At 44.0% G+C, this 22122-nt stretch overlaps 1 protein-coding gene across 1 annotated transcript; it reads left to right on the top strand.

The window, feature by feature from the left end:
- Positions 1–8411: 8411 nt before the first annotated feature.
- On the top strand, positions 8412–21404 carry LOC8042487 (cytochrome P450 2U1). The gene is made up of 4 exons (XM_040206959.3): positions 8412–8421; positions 8471–8740; positions 11948–12133; positions 21217–21404. The coding sequence occupies exons 1-4, from the start codon at positions 8412–8414 to the stop codon at positions 21402–21404; spliced, it is 654 nt and encodes a 217-aa protein (XP_040062893.1).
- The last annotated feature ends 718 nt before the right edge of the window (positions 21405–22122 follow it).

Below are 22122 nucleotides of genomic sequence, written 5' to 3'. Positions count from 1 at the left end.
CTCGGAGAGCCAATCACCGCAACTAACGGAGGCAGCTCAGCGAATGACGATGCCGAAACATATGTTTAGACCAAAAGACGCAGTCTGAGCTGTGACATTAAGCAATACAAGCGTGACGTTTTGCATTGCTTAATGTCACAGCTCAGACTGCGTATTTTGGTATAAACATATGTTTCGGCATCGTCATTCGCTGAGCTGCCTCCGTCAGTTGCGGTGATTGGCTCTCCGAGGTGTGTGCGTGAATGTAGATGCACAGACATTTCTTAGAGTGCACCTCACAGAGAAGCCCTCTCAGTGCCGGTAAGAGGGAGAGGGTAGCGGTCGCGCGGCCACCCCGAAGGCCCGGAGGGGGAAAGGGCTGTATCAGGCGTTCTACGCAGCTGCTTTCAGCCTTGTCGCGCCCCACACCCCCACCGGCGCTGCGGCCGCTTCTGCTCCTCTCGTCGACGAGGGCTCCAAGGAGTCCTCATTGGCGTTCAATTGCAGACTTATGCTTTCGCATTCATAATTCATAAGAAGTGCTTAGGTGTCCTCGGAATGTTTTTTTTTTATCTGTTGTTCTTATTGTTGCTGTTAATATTACATTATTATCATTATTAACATTACTATAATTAATAATAATAATATTATTATTATTATTATTACATTGCCAGACAAATCATATTTTAGTTCAAAAAGTGTCTTGCGTGGATAACAAATCAAGAAGCAATAAGTCCCAAAGTCAGTGTAACCTATGGTGCTTGCAGCGGGATTCCGAAGTACAGCGCGTAACACGCTCAGATTACAATGTCATATACCGAATCTGAGCCTATCTTTTCTACAGGAAGAAGCTCGTAGCCTCGTGGAGACTCTTTCCGCCCTCAACGGGACGCCGGTTGCAATTCGAAAATACTCTATGTCAAGCATATCCAACTATATCACAAAACTTCTCTTCGGCATTCGCTACAACTACGACGACTCAACCCGAGTGCAGCTTAACACTTGGTTCAACACGACCGGAAAAATACTCTCACAAAGGACCCTTGTTCTGACCATTCCGGCCTGGCTCTACAAGGTGTTAGGCTGGGTACCGTTCACGGAGCGCCGCACGGTGAGATGTGCAATGGGAAAGCTGGTAAACTTTATAAGGTGAGTAATCAGAAAAGGTTATCAATTTATAACTTATCGATTTGTAAATATTATTTCGGTCAACATGTGGTGATGATGAAGTATCTGATTTTATATGAGTATGCATTCTAAATTGCGCGGGTTACCCCGCAATTGAGAATGGAGTAGGGAAAACTTGTAGCGAATCATTAGCCAATATCTCCACGCAGCGATATGAAAACAAAAGTGCTGGATGATGGAAACATTTCACTTCACTAGGGTAAAAGGGGGGATTTTGTATTGACAAGGTAGCACATTGGCGAGGCATCATGGCTATGGTCCTAGTTTTACAGAAGTCTCAGCAGGAAAGCGATGGCAACATGTTACAGCCTCGTTTATTTCAGAAGTGACTATTGAACGTTGCTTTCGCAAGATATTGCTATATTTATTTCGAATAGATTTTTCCGAAAACCCCGAATTCTAGCAAAGCTTCATCTTTAAACGTCTTTATCTTCCGCGGCTACTTGTAGAGCATTTGGACAAAAAATAGAGGAAAATCAACAATTCATCAGATACATAAAGTAACTTAACACAAATGCAGGCTATCTGACAAAAAAAAAATATTTTTTTGATCTCTTGAGTACCGATTTCAGCAAAATTTATTAGGTTTAAATTTATAGCACGCATTTGTTTCTTGTGTATCGTGTTTTTCCACAAAACAAAAACGTGAGTGAGCTTACTTTTATCATTTAAAAAATGGCAAATTCAGGCCAATCTCAAAATTTCATTTGTTGACGACTTTTTTGAAATGTCTCGCGATATGACAAGAATAATGTCCATGACTAAAAACCTGTGGAATATGGATTAAGGAGTCTTGGTCAAGTAATGCAAGTAATTCGGGCCATTATACGTTTTAGAGCGCAGCCCTTACGCACCCGTTTTCGGCTGGAGCGGCGTCGCCGCTGCCGTAATCACGCGTTGCATTATGGGACGTTCCCCATAATGACGTCACACGTGACGTTATGTGTGACGTCACGAGAGTCACTCGTGACGTCACTGGTGACGTCACCGCGCGTTGCATTATGGGTAAATTTCCCCGCTAATTTTAGCGGAAAATTTTCCCTGCTAAATTTATCGCAAAAATGTCCCTGCTAAATTTAGCGGAAAAATTTCCGTGCTAAGTTTAGCGGGAAAGGTTTCCCGCTATATTTAGCAGAAAAGCTTCTCGCTAAATTTAACGGAAAAAATTGCCCACTGAATTTAGCAGAAAAAAATTAAACGCTAAGCTTACCGGAAAATTTTCCCGCTAAATTTAGCAGAAGGAATTACCTGCTAAATCTAGGGGAAAACGCTCCCGTGCCAGTTTCCCGCTAAATTTAGCAGAAAACTTTTGCCGCTAAATTTAGATAAAACATTTCCCCGCTAAATTTAGCAGAAAAAATTCCCCACTAAATTTGCGAAAAAATATTTCCGCTATACTTAGCGGGAAAAATTCCCCGCTAAATATTATTAAAAAAACTTTTGCTACATTTGGTGGGGAAATTTCTCCGCTAAGTTGAGCGGTGAAATTTAGCCAAAAATTTCTCGCTGAATGGGAAGGGAGCACGAGAGGAGGAGGGGAGGGTACGGATGAAGAGGAGGGGCATACCTTTCTTTTCGTACTTTGCCCTCGCCCTCTTTAAGAGCTGCGCTCTAATTCGGGGTTACGGGGGGATTGTAAACGTCTTTCATTTTTCTTTATCGAAAAGTTGTTACCTACACAAAGTTGCATGGCAAATTGCTAGGCAGTTGTGTTGCGTACGTGAAACGTTCTAGGGTCACAAACGTTTAGCGATAATCTGACGGTGCTCTTCATGAAATAGTTTCAGGTGTACCGCGTGTAAACTTGATAGTTGTTCCTAGAATGAAGCAATACTGACGTTAATCGGGCTGATAAGCCTGGCGATCTTAAAATTCCCTAATCGCCTAACTTACTCCTTCTCTAATGCCCCTCTAGTCATGTGACCTCCCCGTTAACCAATAAACATCGAGCTTCGCGGCCACGCTGCTGAGCACCACGCTCACAGCGTTCAGGGCAACGGGATTTACTGACAGAAAATAGCTTGTTCGATATCTACTTTTTACAAAATGAGCGCACGCGCTAGAAATGCTTGTTTAAAAGCAAGGATGAGAGCCTGCTAGATCTTGCATGTCAACCTTGCTGTTCCGTCAACTTAGCGATAAAAGAAGTAATGCCAGTGGAGCAACTTCATTTAATAAAACCAGAAAACCATTCACTACGTTACATTAACACCCAACACTTATATTTCGGTTTTATTATACTTGTGACGTATAGCTGCTGGGAGTCTAGACGAGTAAACTATGACCATTGGAAATTGCGAGGTAGCAAGCCAGCTTTTTCACTAGGCTTTTAACAGTTTCCCCGCTGCTGCTCGCCTTGCAGGATGACCAGTCTTACTGGTTGAATAAAACAAAGTTATTTTATTTCCAGTAATTGTCGGAAGTCTTGTGCCATCTAGATCCAAAACACCCCATGACTGTTTTGAATCGGTCACTACGAGAGGGACACGTACAAGGGTGATTAATATGTAGGGAAACCTCGGTGTTCAAAATCGTCATTCGTAGTAGAAGCCTGTGATCGAAGACGAAATCTGCGGTACCAACAACGTATACGACGGATGACGAAATGCGTGCACGTTATTTCTCACTTAGACTTGTGAGGGCCCTGCTGAAAGCTCAATATTTTCGGTGTCGAGTGTTTTGATTTTTGGCTTTATATTGATTGGGAAATCGCAGTGAAGTTCCGCTGTTATTTGGTATCTTACTCATTGCAATCAAGACAAGCTTGTGCTCCGGATAATGGTTCACTGGGTACAAAGCCGTACCTTGTAAATGCGCTTCCGCTAGAATACGTACCAATAAATATCACTGCTGTAAAAAAAAATGTACCTGAATGTGCCGGTTTTCATTCTTCTTAGAAACCAAATTCAAGAACATCAAGCCGCTCCTCACAGTCACATTCATGGCGACTATATTGAGGGCTTCTTGAAGAATGCAGCTTCAAAACCGAACATCAGTCGTGAGTACCATCGAAGAAAATTGTGGCAGATAATTTCAACTGGGAACTTGACACTGTGAAGGGTGATTACGGTATAACAGTCTCATCATGCAGTGTCTGCCTAGATAGGTATTTACCTGCGGAGAGCAAAAATAACTAATCGCGTTGATTTACAATAGATAGCTGTAGTCATCGATAGCATATATAGAAAACGCATTGCGTGGCGGGTTTCGCCCTACGGGCATCTTATGTTCGCTCCTCTGCCAATAGAAGCGCCGCATCAGCTGATAAAAAAACATACATCATGCAAGCATCACGTAGCAAGAGGCGTGCATTGAAAACGTTAGAAGTCACTCCACCTTGTCAGTATTTATAGTGAATTACGCTCCCGAGGGAGGCTGGTTGTCACATTACCGTTCGTGTGCGTTACAAGTCCCCTCATGACTGCTCACGGCGGAAACGTTTCTGCTGCAGCCGATATCAGTTCAGCGCCTTTTATGGAAAGGCAGTGAGCATGTAGTTATAATAATGTACATTATAGAAACATAACTGGCGCGAGCGTGCTGTGGCAAATTGAAATAGACAGCAACCAGCTAAAAATTGAGTTTTGGTAATGCATTTCTACGAGAAAAAGTGGGTGCATTTTGCTTCTCTGCGCTCGATTAAGAAAGCAAATATTAAGAATACCTACAACGTAGTAATTAACTTGGAACATTTTTCAATCACGTAAATGAAAATATTGGTTAGTTGCAGTGTTTTTTTTTTCAAATTCATGGCATTAAACGCAGTACTAAGACAACTTTATATATTTATTTTTTATGCGCACTGTCGGACACTGTTTGAGCAAACACGGCGTTGGCGCTTTTTATCATGGGAGATTTACGTGCCAAACGAACGAAGAATATTTGAAAAACTAAGACACACGGCAGGAACAACGCATTAATACCAGATGAGTAGCTCCCTGTGCATATTGACGATGGAAATAAAGTGAAGTTCAAATATTAAAGCCTGATTTGCAATAAATGATAAGTACAACTTCAGTCATTATATGCTCATACAGTACGAAGATGCTTGCTCTGCATTCATAACACCATCAACACGCTCTAAATGTTTGAGAAGCGGGAGATGCTACATAACATGTTTGCGATAAAAGCTGGCCGGCATAGGAAATAATAAAAAGACACACCTTTCATAGCCCATGTACTTTATTCTTTTTACCAGCTCGTAAAGATACACGATGGGGTCACTTCTGTATAGTGAAGGGATCAGAATGTTACCAATGTATAAGCGCAACTGGGATGCTGGCGAACCTTGAACGCACTCTACATTCCTTTTGATTTTCATTTTGCTTATAATCATCTCTCCAGTTTACACACCTGCAACGAAGCAGAAGTTTCGGCCTGAAATATAGCGAAGTTTAACATGGTTCACTGATAAAGAAAAATACGGTAACTAAAGCAATCACATTTACACAATGTTAATAATGTTACCTAGCGTTCGCTACCAGCCAAGTAACAAAGGTGATTCCTGTTACTCTCCGGCGAAGAGACAAAATGTGCGCGTGTTTCCCATAGAGATGCAGAGGGGCGCCGCTAAACTAGACTGTTTGCAGTTTGCTTCAATTTGTAACCCGGGAATCGCAGAGATATTAGCGCCAGTTGCAGCTCTAGCGCACATTATAATAATTTTATAGCAATGAGCCCACATGTAGTCGATCACAATTAAACGAAAATATCACTACCATACTTCGCATCAGCTTAAGTCCAGACGCACCCTAAACTACGAGGTAATGATACCAATCAAGCAGGATTAAAAGCTAAAGTCACTAGGCATTTTGTGTTCATGATTGTTTCAGCAATAGCAAAACGCGCACAGAAATAAGACGAAAATCATGATGGTGGGCTTTTGGCGCTGATTGATTGATCCCATCATCTCGTAGCCTCGGCTGCGTCTGGACCTCAGGTGAGACGACATATAGCCTTTAAAGCAAAGCTAAAGGTAAAACAGTCTTGCCTCGGTTATATGAACATCTCTGTTTCCTCTTACATCGTATAAAATTTGACTTGTTAATGTTAACTAGCCAATATTCGTTCATTTATAAAGGGGTAAGGTACCAGGGTTTTGCAATACCAGCGTGCACACCATTGCACTTACCCAATTGGTCACCAAATTTTTTTTGTATATAGTGAGGTGTCCATGATTAAAAATAAATTACTGTTTAAGGTGAGATGTCTATATCAATCGCTTTATTTCAGGAAAAATTAAAAGAAATATATCGTCGAGGTGGTATCTTGCTCTAGATGTATTCAGATTTCTGAAACATTCCAAGCTTATTGTCTTTAATTATGCAGTTCTCATCAAATGTGTCCTGGTATTTGTCTCATCATATACATTGTTGGAGTATCATACTTTTCACAAACCTATTTTTTTTTTTTTCTTTTTTTGTGGCAAGGGCAGTGTGGTAACACAGAATTTGACGCAGCCTCGAGATGGATGCCATCGCAGTGCCGCTGCCTCTGGTGACGGGGCAGCTCCGGGAGCGAGAAAAACAGTAAAGAAGAGTATGAAAGAATTGTGACGCGCTGCTGCCTCCTTGTGAACGGGTATATTCTACAAAATACAGTTAAATAAAATAAAAACAAATATAACGCGTCCGTGACAGAAAGCTTAAAGCCCGGAGCTGGCTCGTTTAGTGTGTGCTATGAGCAGATCGCGTCGCTGGCTTCGCTTTGTTTGATTACATGATGTAACCGGCGGCAGCAACACGGGTCTAGTCTACCAAGCGGCTTGACTGGCCCTTGGTCGCAATCAGTGAGTATGAACGAGCGCGGCGTCAGCGTTCGGCTGGCACTCTCGAATTCTTCTTTTTTGAGCATAGTTGTAACCCGAGACTGGGGATACGGACAAGGGACAAAACACAGAACGACAGGGACGAAGTCTCAAACGCAGCTACAAACTTTATTTCACAGGACAAACATATATGTCACTCGCCACCCTCGTCCCCCTCTTTTTCCCTTCCTTTTCCCAAAACTCCACCCCTTCCCTCTTCCTTTTCCCAAGCCCCCGTACATTCCAGTCAAAAACAATTTTGATGGCGCCAACTCCAAGTTGCCGACAGATCCCGTGTCAACAGCCCACACCGCGACATCCCGAGGTCACTCCGGCTCTCCCAAACACAGTCGCAAAGACGCCGACAGAACCCTTGTCCCCCCACACACACCGTGAAACCCCGAGGTCATCCCGGTTCTCTCAAACCAGTCAGCCGCAAAAATTTTTCGGCTTCCGAACTTAAGTGGACGGACGTGTGGCTGATGCATTCGGGAGACGTCTTTATTCTAATGGTCTCTCTCACTAATCTTTTCATGTCGTTGTTTTCTTTTTCTACAATCTTTACGTCTCCCCAGGCTGGAGTGCAGTCGGCACATTCATTCAAATGTTTAGCTATTTCCGAATTCGTATCATTGTTTTTTACATTTCTTTTATGTTCCGATAATCTGTCATTCACACTGTGTGTGAATGTCCGATAATCTGTCATTCACACAGTGTGAATGACAGATTATCGGAACATAAAAGAAATGTAAAAAACAATGATACGAATTCGGAAATAGCTAAACATTTGAATGAATGTGCCGACTGCACTCCAGCCTGGGGAGACGTAAAGATTGTAGAAAAAGAAAACAACGACATGAAAAGATTAGTGAGAGAGACCATTAGAATAAAGACGTCTCCCGAATGCATCAGCCACACGTCCGTCCACTTAAGTTCGGAAGCCGAAAAATTTTTGCGGCTGACTGGTTTGAGAGAACCGGGATGACCTCGGGGTTTCACGGTGTGTGTGGGGGGACAAGGGTTCTGTCGGCGTCTTTGCGACTGTGTTTGGGAGAGCCGGAGTGACCTCGGGATGTCGCGGTGTGGGCTGTTGACACGGGATCTGTCGGCAACTTGGAGTTGGCGCCATCAAAATTGTTTTTGACTGGAATGTACGGGGGCTTGGGAAAAGGAAGAGGGAAGGGGTGGAGTTTTGGGAAAAGGAAGGGAAAAAGAGGGGGACGAGGGTGGCGAGTGACATATATGTTTGTCCTGTGAAATAAAGTTTGTAGCTGCGTTTGAGACTTCGTCCCTGTCGTTCTGTGTTTTGTCCCTTGTCGGTATCCCCAGTCTCGGGTTACAACTATGCTCAATTTACACCAGCTAGCCTGCACCCTCACCATTGCTTCATTACTTCTTTTTTACAGGAATGCGATACTGGAAATGGTTAGGTGCAGCTATGTCCATAGGTCCGTTCTGTGTTAAAATGATAACAATTTGTTTGTTCTTTCCTTGCAGTAAAATACCTCCCGGGAAACCTACTCAATCTCTTCGGCGCCGGTACCAACTCCCTAAATCGAAGTCTCGCGTGGCACTTACTAGTGTGCGCCGCGAACCCGGACACATCCCAGAGAAAGATACAGAAGGAAATAGACGACGTCGTCGGACAGGATAGACAGCCCTCGTGGCAGGACAGTCACCACATGCCCTTCACTGTGGCAAGCATACGTGAGATGCAACGCTGGAAGACGGTAATGCCGTTGGCTATACCAAGGAGGCAAGCAGAAAGTGCCCTATTTTAATATAGTATATTTAAACATTTGCCAGTGGGTTTCAATGTTTGAAGCTACCAGAGAAACTTGATTCTTATACATAGAGTTTCGCGCGCTTTTATGTTGCACTATAGGTGAAAGAAGAATATAAATCAACACCGATTATTACAAAGGATATCCATTCCAAACACTATTACAATACCGAAACATCTAAATTCTTCCCGAAACAAATGTACACCGAACAACTCCTTGATTATGTTATTATTTTGTCAAAAAAAACAACAAAAAAAAAGCGAAGAAGTGATTAAAGAAATGAGTTTTCGATTTTATTTTAATGCATGAGACACTCAAGCATCTTCTGGATTATTTCTTGCTTACGGTGATGGATATCGCATATGCGTGTCAGAACAACCTTACAATGTATATTGCAAGCGATGATTCATTTCGTGTGGGAATATCTGCGTTTAGCTATATTTTCTTAAAATACGCCAATCTAGAATATGTTAATTCCTTTTATATGTATTGAGCCAGGCGTATTACAAAATCGAATTCAGAGTGGTGCCTTAGTAGAAGCATGAAAGTACAAATTCACTGAGTAGGGCATGGCTTGGCCATAAAATCTGGATTTTGTCTGTATAGCCGCCTCCAACCAAGGAAGGTACAAGGTTCGACGCAAACGCCTTTCTTATTGTGTCTTCACTGCTAAAGGGATGTCCAAACAGGTCACTTCAAGAACGAGAGTGGCGTTTCGCTTCTGTCCGTTTGTTTTGCCGGGGGGGGGGAAGCTTCCCTCCGCAAAGTTCCACTTATATTCTTCACGAAGGCCTAAAACATACTCATCACGTGGGCCCGGTCAGTGGCTGCCAGTTAATCGCTTGAGGCCACCGATGCTCTTTAAGTCTCGAAAAGGGGAAAGGGAAGGACACAAGGGCTCACCAGAACAGGGGGACAAGCAAACAGGTACACTATTGGCAAGTGGTGTATGACGTCAAGTATGACAAGCACCGATGTCACAAGAAAGCACAGGAGACAAGGAGGAAAGCCGCGGCATTTGCCTGGTTGTTCAAGTCCAAGCAGAAGACGAACTGCCGGACTTCAACGTTCACTATGGCGGAGAAGTTCCACCTCACGCGTTCAGAAGTATCCCGTTTGGACACCCCTTAAAGGGGTACTCCACCGATTTTTTGAGCTACCTCAACTAACTATATTTTCTGACTCCCCGGCCTTTACTCTCTCCGGTATGCTATTTAAAATCGCGAAATTTATAATAGTTGTTGCGAAATCGGCAAATGAAAATGATGCAAAAACCAACATTCAAATATACGCGCGCTTTTCAGGGCCGTGACGTCAGTGGCAGGCAGGCTTGCCAGTCGAGCAAGCAGCCAAAAAATAGAATATGCCAATCATTTGTTCCGTGCTGGAGCGCGGGTACTGCAGCGAGCTTCCCAAGCATTCATTTGACACCATGAAACTGCTTCGCATCAGTTTAAAACAAAATCTACAGCCCAAAGAGTGAACCCCTGCCTTCAACTGACGTCACTTTTTCATTGTTGCTAGTAGAGACTTCGAGCTTGAAAAACACGGTGAGGACCAAAACTGTAAATTCAATAGCTTCGCGAAAAAACAATATTTTGACCTAATATTTGGGATACTATTTTCGCGATGTTTGTTGGTTAGTTTAGCAAAATTTCAAGCAAATCGGAGACAATGAAAACATCGGTGGAGTAGCCCTTTAAGCAGACGGCGATCGAAGCTAAGTGCTGGCCGGACCGATCACGCGCCAGTATTTAATCGCCTCATAACCGGCCTCCACGCGTATACATGGTGAGGGAGCGTAAGAATATGGGGGAGTGCGGATCATTATACTCTGTCTCACTAATTGGGGGCAGTACTGCGGAAGCTACGGTGGAGAGAAAAAGGAAAGCCTTTTTTTTATGAATTCTGAGTGATAGGCTGATTTCCGAAGAAGCGCAAAGCGATGCTGGCTTCACAAAAGAGGGTCCGCCAAAGTGTGGATTTCCTTCTTCCCCTGCTTTTCAACTGCTCGGGTTACGCTCTCCCCCTTGTACCTTTGGCTACGCTGCGCCCAACTACTTAGATAGGGTATAGTGTAGGCTTGCGGAATGAGTGATGGAGCGTCCGTAGTAACGGGATAACTGCAAAAGTTTAATCGCAGTTTGATGTGCTATCGTCCAGCTCAAAAACAGTCTGCATACCAGACACACAGCTTCCGGCGATTTAAAATCAAACCCCAAGGAACGTAGGAAACCTTACTGTGTACCTACTTCATAAAACGGAAACTATCCCTACTAGATATCCATCACGCGTCCGCAGATTAAAAAAAAAAAATTAAACATAACAACCCGTATTCGCCAGGGGCGAGTAGCGCCTCTTTAACCACTGACTAGCGATGTCATCAACTAAAATTATCACGTGGCGAACGATAGTCGCCGCTAAGTGAGCGCTTGGAATTCACCGGTCGTGTTTAGGACTTAGTCGCCCCGCGCAACTAAGAAGTCGACTAAAAAATCTTAGTCATGGGGTAGGGCAAGTTTAGCCGGTGTTTAGGGGGTGACTAGCGGCTCAGCGCCATGGCAGACTAGTATCACCGCTGACAGCCAGAGCTAACGAAGCACTCACTGTCTCGAAATTCTGAGGGGCGAATCTAGAAAGAAATGGAGGAGCAAATATTGTGTAAATGGCCATGTTTAACGGTCAGAGATACCACTAAAGCGATCTCAGCAGGGCGCAAGACGACGAGAAAAAACGCCTTTACGGGCGTTTTTCGGATTGTCTGATTGTCTCGGAAAATTAGTCTCTCATTATAACTTTTTTTTTCCTGATAAACATTTTAGTATTAGTTTTTTATACAACGAAATAACCATTTACGCAGCGGTGTAGAAGTACGCGTATGCGTGACCTATTTTTTGATGTCACTTTGGCTTGTTAGTTCTGACTAGATAGTCACCCGCTCGCTTCGCGCTCGTGAATACCGGAGAAATATTTCATCCTCAGTCGCTGATTTTTTCTTTCAGTTCGCGACCACCCAGACGCGATACCAACTTTAAGAAAGCGCTAGTTGGTCACGACTGGCGAATACAGCTGAAATTGTTCTACGTTACATGTCGAAAACTCGAAACATTCAGGCACTGCAACCGCGCTCGCGTTTTCTAATGAAGTATGGTGACATATACTTGGTCTTTTTCTTCCAGTGCTGATCAAGACATAGTCATAGGAGGATACGTCATCCCCAAGGGAACAGCCGTGATGGCTAACTTGTGGGCGGTTCACATGGACCCGAACCTTTGGGAAAGTCCCGAAACATTTAATCCCTATAGATTCCTGGTCCTGGATGATCAAACTCTGAAGATAACAACAAAACCTGACTATCTCATCCCATTTTCAATAGGTGCTTAGTTCTTTTATTTTTTAAATTCTTCTATTAAATTAGCGAAGCACACCACTTAACATATGCCGGGTGTTTCAATTAGGACTTTTAAAAATAAAATAGTAAGGTTGCAGGCGAGCTGGTGAATGTTAACCATGTTGAATAAGGGCAAAAACTGAGCTAGTTGGTTCTGAAACATCTTGGGTAAAACCAGCTGAACAAAGGAAGGAAGGTGACAGGAGAAAAAGATTGGCAAACCGACCGCTGGACTACCAACTGTTTTTTATTAAATCTTCCTTTTCTTCTTTTAATTCATCTCCAATCATCCTTTTTCTTCCTCTTTCCCATTGCTCTTACTTTTGCTCTTATTTTTTCTTATTTTTTCTGATTTTTATCAATTACCCACGAAGGGTGCCTTGTAGAAAGAGTTTTTATTTGGCTTGCAAAGTAATTGAAGGGATGCTCACGCACTTGTCTTCTTCGTCGATAGCAAGGGCCTCTAAAACCTCCCTTGCAACCCGGTTTCTATGGTGTCCCATTATGTGAACATGGTCGAGCTCTGCTGTACACAGGCATGTCCGACAATGGGCAGCTAAATGTCCTAGTCCCGCAAGGCTCCTGAGGTTCGCTGCATGTTCACGTGCTCGGTCGTTAATACATCGACCGGTCTGTCCGATGTAGCAGCGGCCACATGTTAGCGGTATGTTATATGTGACCTCCTTTTCACAAGGAGCGTATTGTGTTCGGTGCCTGGTGTTACACTTTTCCTTAATGTTGATTGGTGCCTGATTAATTTTGCGGCACATTGAATAGGCCTTGTTAGGTGCCGAGCAAATGACTTGCACGTTTTGCCGGCTCGCTATCTTTTTTAACTTATGGGTAACCCCGTGAATATATGGTATCACTACAAAAGGGTGGTCTGGGTTTTTCGTTTGTTGACTCGTAGCATTATTCGTCTTGATGGTGCGACATATTTTTTCACAGATGGAGGCCATCATGGGTTTCGGGTATCCCGCGCTATGAAGTCGAGCTATTTGGGTGTCAAAACTTTGTTGTACTTGATGGGGACATGATTTTTTTAAACTTGCTGTAAGAGGTGAGATGGCCACAGCTTGTTTTACGTTCTTAGAATGTTCCGATTCATAAGAAAGAAATGCCTTCCCCGATCGTGCTTGATATTTCCAACATACGTGTCCTGTTTTGAATGTCAAAGCTAAATCCAGAAACCGAATGGAATCGTCCACAGGAGTCTCGTAGGTGAAGGCTAGGCCCAAACAGCTTTGTTGGAATAGTGTCATAGTGGTGTTGAGGCATCCGTCTTCTTTTTCGTTAATTTGTGTGGTGGATAGAATAAGAAACTCGTACACATATCTAAAGATACCCGCTATGCGTGTATCTTTTAGTACCTTCTGGATGGCTCGTCCACACATGGCAAGAAAAATATCACATAAAAGAGGAGCCACTTGTGAGCCGATGCACACTCCACTCTTTTGCACGTATTGATGTTCTTGATGAGCTGCTACAGTCGCTGACAGGTAACATTGTAGGATTTCTAAGAAATGACCTACGCTCATCCCTGCATTATTTTGGAAATTAAAAAGGCCTCTTTCTTCGATGGTGGTTTGAATGATTTGTAGGAGGCTTGTGTGGGGAATACAATAGTACATGTCTTGTGCATCTATAGAGAACCCGGAGGCTATGAGGTGTCCCTGTTCTTGGAGGAAGGAAATTACGTGTTCTGAATTTTGTATTCGGAAAGGGTCATCGATTTGGACATTGGATAGTTGTTGGGTCAGAAATTTTGACACGCAGGCCTGCCAGGTGGTTCGTTCCGAGACAATGGCCCGAAAGGGAACTCCCTCCTTGTGAGTCTTGACTGAAAAAAAACACTGATAATAAGTATTTTTTTGCCGCTTTGATCTTGGTTATGAGACCTCATGACCAAGATCAAAGCGGCAAAAAAAGACTTATTATCAGTGTTTTTTTCAGCCAAGACTTACGCTCGGTTCGCCAATCTTTTTCTCCTGTCACCTTCCTTCCTTTGTTCAGCTGGTTTTACCCAAGATGTTGAATAAACCTGAGACTGGGGCAGAAATTAACATAAAAGTCGAAAAAACAGAAAGGGACAGGACAAAGTCTCAAACTCGGCTACCAGGTTTAGAGGGTTTGGCATTTGAACTGGTTAGAGTTGCCACTTTGTGTTGGTGGTGGCTGATTGTGGCCTATATAAGAAGGAGGACTAAATAAACCTGGTAGCTGAGCTTGAGACGTCGTCCTGTCCCTTTCTGTTCCTTCGACTTTTTATGTCAATTTCTGCCCAGTCTCAGGTTTATTCAACATGGTTGACTTTTAAAAATCCATAAAAACAAAAAGTTTGAAAGAAATCACTTTTTTTGCAGGAATAAGCTGCTAAACTATGGCAGACTGGAGAGGTTGAAAAGAGCGCACTAATTAGCAAAATCATTAACTGATTCTTTTTCATTGTTTTCCTCTGATTTGTTAAAATGGTTGTATGGTTTTAATTAAAAGCATGCAGAGCATTGCCTAAAAAAACTAAGAAGACTAATTTTAGAAAAAAATATTAGGCACCTACAGTATTTTACAGCCTCCCCCCCCCCCTCCTCAACCCCTCCCCCCCCCCCCCCCCCCCCAAAAAAAAAAAAAGAAGGTTGAATTTTAACGCGTTTTTAGGTTTTGGTTTGCTGACGGCGCGCATCTTTGAGCCAGAAAGAGTGTCCGCCAAACCCGTGGCCGTAAGTGCGCCACTTCCTTCGATCGTACAAGGAAGGCAACGCGTTAATTGCGCGCTTCGGCCGCGTGGGTGCAGGGCTCTCACGGCAAAGCTAAGTTGTTGTCGCCGGAGGAAGCAATGTGGCCCCTTTTGAGTGAGCTCTCTCTGAGAAAGTTGGTGATCACCAGAGCCTGGCGATTCCATTAAACGAATAAGCCACCGTAGAAACGATTTATGACCTGATTGACACATACAAAGAGCGAGGAAGACTTGTGTCTTCACACCGACATGCATGATGTGTGTACATCATGCATGTCGGTGTGATCAATATTCTACAGGGTGATATACCTGATGGTATAATATAATGCTTAGTGATGAGGTGAACGAAGCGAAAAGGCAGCTTAGCCATATGCTGAGCTCTAGAGATCCGAGGCAGAGGAAATGTGCTTCAGGTTCTGAACTTGATGCTTAATGCCAAACGAAAGCACCTCTGCAAGAAAATCAAATCACAGTTTCTAGGCTTTATCTGATACTTCGAAGACACGACTGGATTCGGGAATGATAGTCTTCACTATTCTTCACAACCTGTGCAATCGGTGAAAACCCGGCTGGGGTTGTGGAAAACCATTGTTTTAGGGTTCCTGCAACGTAGGAGCCAAAGATTAAGACTGCCGGTGACCAGCAGGCAACACATGATACAAGCACCAGTATCTCCCGCGCCAGATGTGAAATACGGCAGTCCAGGTTTTTTGTCTGGTGTACCCCGCGCCTCTTGGCACACCATAAGACCATATACGAAGCCCGGGGACCCCGGACACAAGAAAACACCGTAAGGTTGGCCCAGGGTCCGTTCCAGAGTACCTGAGGCAGTAATCACCATTGGCGGGACTAAAAATAGGCGTTTCTCTTACCTGCGCAGTATGGCCATGACATCCGCAAAGACAAGCATCTAGAATGACGCCAATCAGGGAAACTCATCACTGGGACAAGCTACCACCTGTGTCGGAAAGCTCGCCCCACATTTTGTTCCCCGCAGACTTCCACCGCCTCCCAGCTGCCCCCGCTTTCCTACCTCCGAGTGTAACTGCTCAGACCAACAGACCTTCATCAGTGCGGGGTGTCCGGCCATGCTCTTGGATCAACGGGAATTTTCTTCGACGCCCTTCTGCTCCCCCATAATTGGATTTGCTACACTTTCTGCAACAATTGGTCCAACAGCAGGTTGAAGCTATGCAAAATTATAAGTAATAGAGAGGCCGTGAGCGGGAGCGTAAGAAGCAGTTGATCGCGCTTACGTTCCGAAACGGAGATCAACAACCAAGAAGCGAAAACAAGGAAGTGTTGTGGTAGTCATTCTTATTATGAATGGTGCGCGGCGTCATATATAAGTGGCATTAACTGCACACGGCTCTCCACAGAAAGTCATTTCTATATTCGGTGTAGTGGAAACCCACTTGTGGGACATGGAAAAACCACTTATAGATTAAGCCTAGTGCTGGAGTGGCTGCAGTCGAGTTTCAGGTGAGAGGCGAGGTGAAGGCATAGGACTGCTTTTCTCAAGTCATGAAGCAGCATGGCTTTGGACATGCGGGAACTGCCGGGAGAGCCTATGAGTGCACAGAATGATATGTAACGCGCTGACAGCAGTCTGCATCATTTATCTTTCAGTGGGAAACAACCGCCAAAAAGAGAAAAAACAATATCCTCGAGTGTGTTCGTCAAGATGGACGCAACCTGCCCAACGGTCTCATTGTGGTGATAATGGGAGACTTTAATAGCCACCTGGTCGAATTGGATGGATGGTAATATAATAACCGCAGGATGATGAGACACTTGGTGGAAGACCTGGAACTCGAGATCTTGAACTTAAGAGAAGATTGTGAGGGACAGCATACTTGGACTGTGCGAGGCCGCCGAACGTGCATAGATTATCCGCTTGCGTCAAAAAGACTGGGCACCAATCTTCAAAAGAAGGTCGTAAACGAAAAGGGTCAGTTGAGTGTCAGCAGCGATCACAAAAGCATGTTCCTGCACTTCGGCATTGTGTGAGAAACTCCAAGTCGTTCACAGCGAAAAGTTGTAACCCAACTACGCGAAGACGACTATTTCACTGTCGTCCAAATTTTGACGAGAGCATTCGACATGTGCACGTACTAGGCTATGACGACTTTGCGATAAAGCTCAGAACCCCTATCGCTAATCGCTCTACCGTCAAAAGCGCACGAGGAAAGCGAAAACTAATCTTATGGTGGGATGTTGAAATTAAGAGGTCCATTCAAGTACAACAAAAAATAACCGGAGACATAGACAAGCATTGAAGACACTTGGTGAGAATACTTTGACCTCGCAGATATGGGAAGAATACTGCAAGTGCACGGCGCAAGCGCAAGACACTGTGGAAGAGAAAATACATGCCCATTGCTGCAAGGCGATATCAGACATCAAAGGTGGAGAAAAAGATGGAGAAAAAAAGTCCAGGAGGATATCGAAGAACCCCTTGAAGAGCAGCTCTACATTCTGTTTGGAGCTGCGGATGTAAAATTTTTCTCAGAAAACTCGAAAACTCAGAGCCGGATCGTGGAGGACTTTCTATTGTCATCATCCAGAGGTGAATTTGTAATATTAGTGGTGCAAGTGGAATCTCGACTAGGTGCTGAGACGGAATCTAGGCCGAGATTCCGTCTCAGCACCTTAGCCAAGACGGAATCTCGGCTAAGGTGCTGAAGAATTTGAGACCAAATTACTGCGCCAAAATGGCACACCTGTTTGGCCACATAGCCTGCGGCGAAGAATCAATTTAAAGGGACTAGATGCGTGGTCGAGTCACATTCATTCCTAAGAAAGGCGGCAACAAGCAACACCTGTGTTACTACCGCCCCCTCAATTTCACGGCTATAGCCTACTGCATGTTTGCGACCATCCTTAATTGCCGCGTGTCATACTGGGCGTAGGGCGCTGGTGTTCTCACCGAACGAGAAAACAGTTTCAGCACAGAACGTCGACTGGATAACAACTTGTCCTGGCTGACCCAATGTGTTGGGGTCGTTCGGTTAGAAGAGCAACATCTAATCTGTTGCTATTTGAACGTTTCTAGAGCTTACAACACTGTTCCCCATTCCTTGCTGACCAGGCGGCTTCAGCAGCTCAGCCTGCCGGAACCCTGGGTGGAGCTAATAAAGCAACTATATGATGAAAATCACATTATGGCAACGTTTAATGAAGCTTTCACTGGTGACGTTCCGTTGCGCAGGAGACTACGTCACGGCTGTCTGTAGTCCCCCATTATGAATGCCGGATGTATACATCCTCTATACATCCGCAATGGAAAAGGTGCTGGAACAGACGGGCATTATCTTTACTCTCCAACACATGCAGCACAAAGAATTGGTCTAATTGCGTCTTCCCAGGCTCGCTTCCGCAGGTGATCTAGTACTGTTGGCTCGCAACTTGTCAGACATGAGGAAACTGCTAATCGCCCGCGAAGCGGGAGCTGCTCGGCTTCGACTGCAATTCAGTGCCAACAAGTCGGGCGTAGGGCTGATCCCCGGTAAGGGCGAAGCCTTGAACCCCTCAACATTCAGATTGCTGCGCTCCTGGTTTATAGCCAATACAGATACCTTGAAGTGACCCGGATCAGTGCAGAAGATTAGTTGGGAGGGCACCATTAGAATCTGAAGGCGTCAGCGCTGAGGAAACGAAATGTGCTACGTCGAGAGAGCCTTTGGAGTTGCGATCGGTATGTAATAATCCCCGAACTTTGGAAAAATAAAGCTATACCTGGCGTGACTTTCGCGAATGCCATTAGGTGTGCTCCCAACGACTTCCGAGAATACATTGAGCGACGACAAAGGGAAATCGGACGCCAGGCAATAGTATGTCATAGAGGAGTCGGGAACAAACAAGTTCAAGGAGACCTCTGCTGGTCCTATTTTTAGGCACGGGAGGCCAGCCGCACGTTGGAGTGCAACGTTCGATTGCGACACATGAATTGAGATTGCTGGGCGCTCCGGGTTTTTTTTATGTACATTCACCTCAATGGCGCGCACACCACATGGAGACACCGTACCATCCGACTGGGGACGAAGTACGGGGCCTGCTCAATGCCTGACGAGCCTCCCACAAAGACAGAGCGGGTTGCCAAGGTGAGAGAGCAAATTCAAAAAGTTGAGGCGGACCGGGGGAGAGCAGACATGCAAGAACACTCATGCATGTGTTTACTCGTCTTTCAAGGCCCAGCATTACTCCTATCCTCATGTGTAAAAATACGCTGGGCAGCAGGTTGCTCGCTGAGGCCCGAGGTGGCGCCTTGCGTGCCCGCCTGTATCGCCGAAGTTACGACACCGGTGTGACCGACACAGTACGCTATGCGTGTGGTGAAGTGGAAGAAACTATAAACCACTTCGTTCTTGAGTGTCCAGTACTTGCACCGGCCGCAGACCTCGGCACGCGCATCGAAAACGTGCCCGGGTTTCCAAAGGAGAACATGTATATGCAGTGCTCGAAGCGGAGACTCGATGCCTGGTGGGCGGTACATTGTCGAAACTCAACGAGTGAATATATTGTGATTTCTGATTTTTTTTTTATGTCTTGCTTTTTTTTTTTTTTGTTTATTTTCATTTACGCCTGATTCAAAGGGGAATCGCCCCATATATACATACATACGCACATATATACATACAACTTCGATCGGATAGGTAATCGAAACCTAGAAAGCGTCTAAATTACGAGTTTTTTGGGATGCGTTATGGCCCTAATTTATAATGTCCTCCCCCCCCCCCCCAAAAAAAAAAAAAAAAAAAAAAAGTTTGCAGTGTTTTGTTAATCGCAAAAATAAAATATGCATCGCCGAGCGCTCATTAATTCTCCGGCCAAAGATAGTGCTAGAGGTCAGAACCAGATACCAAAGTTTCAGCACGAACCGATATATTTTATTCGAACGTTATAAGTGATTTTATAAAAATTTCAATTAAGAAATGGGGCCCACTTTTGTCAGTTCTCGGTTTCTGGAGCCATACAGCATCGTGAATTCGAGAGCTCCATCGGCCGCAATTTTCTTATTAGGATTTCAGAGAATCACTAATAACTTTTTAATAAGATAACGGTTCGTGCTGAAACTTTTGTATTTGGTTCGGACCTCACGCTCTGCATTTGGGTGATGAAGGAGCGTTCGGCAATGCGGAAGACATTTCGGACATTTAGGGACATTTTGTATTCGTAATATAGACTGATCGAGTGGTCTTCGATGATGCTCAGTAAGTTTTGAAGTGGACCGATATGTTTATTTCACTAATTAAAGGTTAATTATTCTGTACGTTTAGTTCATCACTTATGCAATTAGTATGTTTTTTGTTTTTTTTTGTTTTGTTTTTTGGCTAAAGTTGTCGTTAGCTTTGGCTGGCAGTTTGTTCCCGTTAAGAGTTTCTTTTTTCCCTCGACCACCCTTTTTTGCGGGATTATCTTAGAGTCTTCAATGAAACATCCGGAATACTATAAATGGGAAAACCCTCCAACATTTCTAGGTCTTTGATAAATTATTTAAAAAAAAAACTTATAACCCAAAAACAATGCGAAAATGCCCACTACCTAAGTTCGCGAAGAACACTATCCCCCCCCCCCCCTTTTTTTTAGACAGAGGAAATTCAAGTCTAGGATCTAAGAGATTAACCAAAATATTTAAAGGCAAAAGATAATTCTCAGAGCCTGTAAACATACAGTATCCATACATTATTTATATATATATATATTTAAATTTGGGGGGTTACATTTTTGCGTGGTTTTTCCCGCGTTTTAAAAAACCACTGCCGACCAACAGTGGAAGCAATAGTTCGTCACATAGCTAGACCGTTTCTGAAGGAACTCAAGCATGCGTGACAGTGCGATTTTATAGCTGATGCCGCATAAGCTCGAGCAATATCATGAGAATCAGCGGAAATTAACATATAAGGCGATTCGTTTGTGATATAATATTGGTTAACAGAATGATTAATACTGCGATCGACTCTCTTTTACTGGAAGGTAAAATTTTATTCAATGATCTTCAATGTGAAACCAGGATGAGGTCACTTTTCTAGACTTTTAATGTGCACTGTGACACTCCCTTGTCTAGGGTTCAGTACCTCGTATAATAAGTCCTACAATACGTACCTTGATTTCTCGGCTATTTTTTCAATGTCAAAACCGTCTGAATCATGTGGGCTAAGTAAGATATATCAATGTTGTTTTATTGGTCTTGAGTGAGTGCCAAGCAAATGAAACAGCTGTTTGGGTGTAGGCCGAACAACTGATCGGATTTAAGCCGAATCGCTGGTTCGGTACACTGTATCAGACATTGATTGAGTGACTGACTAATTGATTGATTGAACAATTCCCCCAGGCAAGCGTATGTGCCCCGCAGAAGGAGCTTCAACCGTGGCGTACTTTCTCTACCTGACCAGCATTCTGCAGAAGTTCAATGTTCTCCCCGAAGAAGGCCAAACGATCGACCTCACCTCCAATTGCGTGTCATTCAACTCACCAAAGTCTCAACGAATGCGATTCATGCCGCGCTCACCCATTACGTGAAAGAAAATCAGGAAAGCTGACAATAGACGCGAACACACTAATTGCAATGGTGATCTGAAGTGAGTCATGCCATGTCTAACATGCATTCCTCTTTTTTTTTTCTCTCTAACTTTGTTCCTATATATATATATATGTGCACACGCACACGTCCGGTATCCTGAAACATTGTTTTATCTTAAACTACTAAAGGTTTCCGAAGTTGTGTAATACGTCTCTTTACTGACCTTTAATTACCAGGGGCAGACTGTGCCCCTTAACGGCGAAGTCCCGCCTACCGCATCTTCTACACTCTAAAAAAAGCCCGTACGTCTACTTTCCCGCACAATACTCGGAGAGCCAATGAGCGTAACTTACGAAAGCAGCTCAGCGAATGACTATGCCGAGACATATGTTTAGACCAAACAACGAAGTCTGAGTTGTGACATTAAGCAATGCAAGCGTGACGTTTTGCATTGCTTAATGTCACAACCAGACTGCGTGCTTTGCTCTAAACATATGTTTCGGCATCATCATTCGCTGAGCTGCCTCCGTAAGTTGCGCTGATTGGCTCTCCGAGTGTTGTGCGGGAAAGCCGACTCACGGGCTTTTTTTAGAGTGTACAACTATTCTACAAGGAAACCTCCTAAAGCCAACATCCTAAGGGATAGCGACTAAAATTAAACATCTTAAAGCACAATTTTTTATCATGTAACAGCTACCGCTTTCAATCGCAGTATAA

This window comes from Ixodes scapularis, unplaced genomic scaffold, assembly GCF_016920785.2.
Source record: "Ixodes scapularis isolate PalLabHiFi unplaced genomic scaffold, ASM1692078v2 PGA_scaffold1__304_contigs__length_218370807, whole genome shotgun sequence".
Taxonomy (NCBI): Eukaryota; Metazoa; Arthropoda; class Arachnida; order Ixodida; family Ixodidae; genus Ixodes; species Ixodes scapularis.
The sequence above is the reverse complement of the archived record's forward strand: the minus strand, read 5'-3'. Positions and strand labels throughout refer to the sequence as shown.

Bases quoted from the DNA above. Each gene is read 5' to 3' on its own strand.
- LOC8042487 (XM_040206959.3), top strand. The intron at 8,741-11,947 runs GTGCCCTATTTT...GTGCTGATCAAG, and splicing joins ACCAAGGAGGCAAGCAGAAA to ACATAGTCATAGGAGGATAC. The intron at 12,134-21,216 runs GTGCTTAGTTCT...CAATTCCCCCAG, and splicing joins TCTCATCCCATTTTCAATAG to GCAAGCGTATGTGCCCCGCA.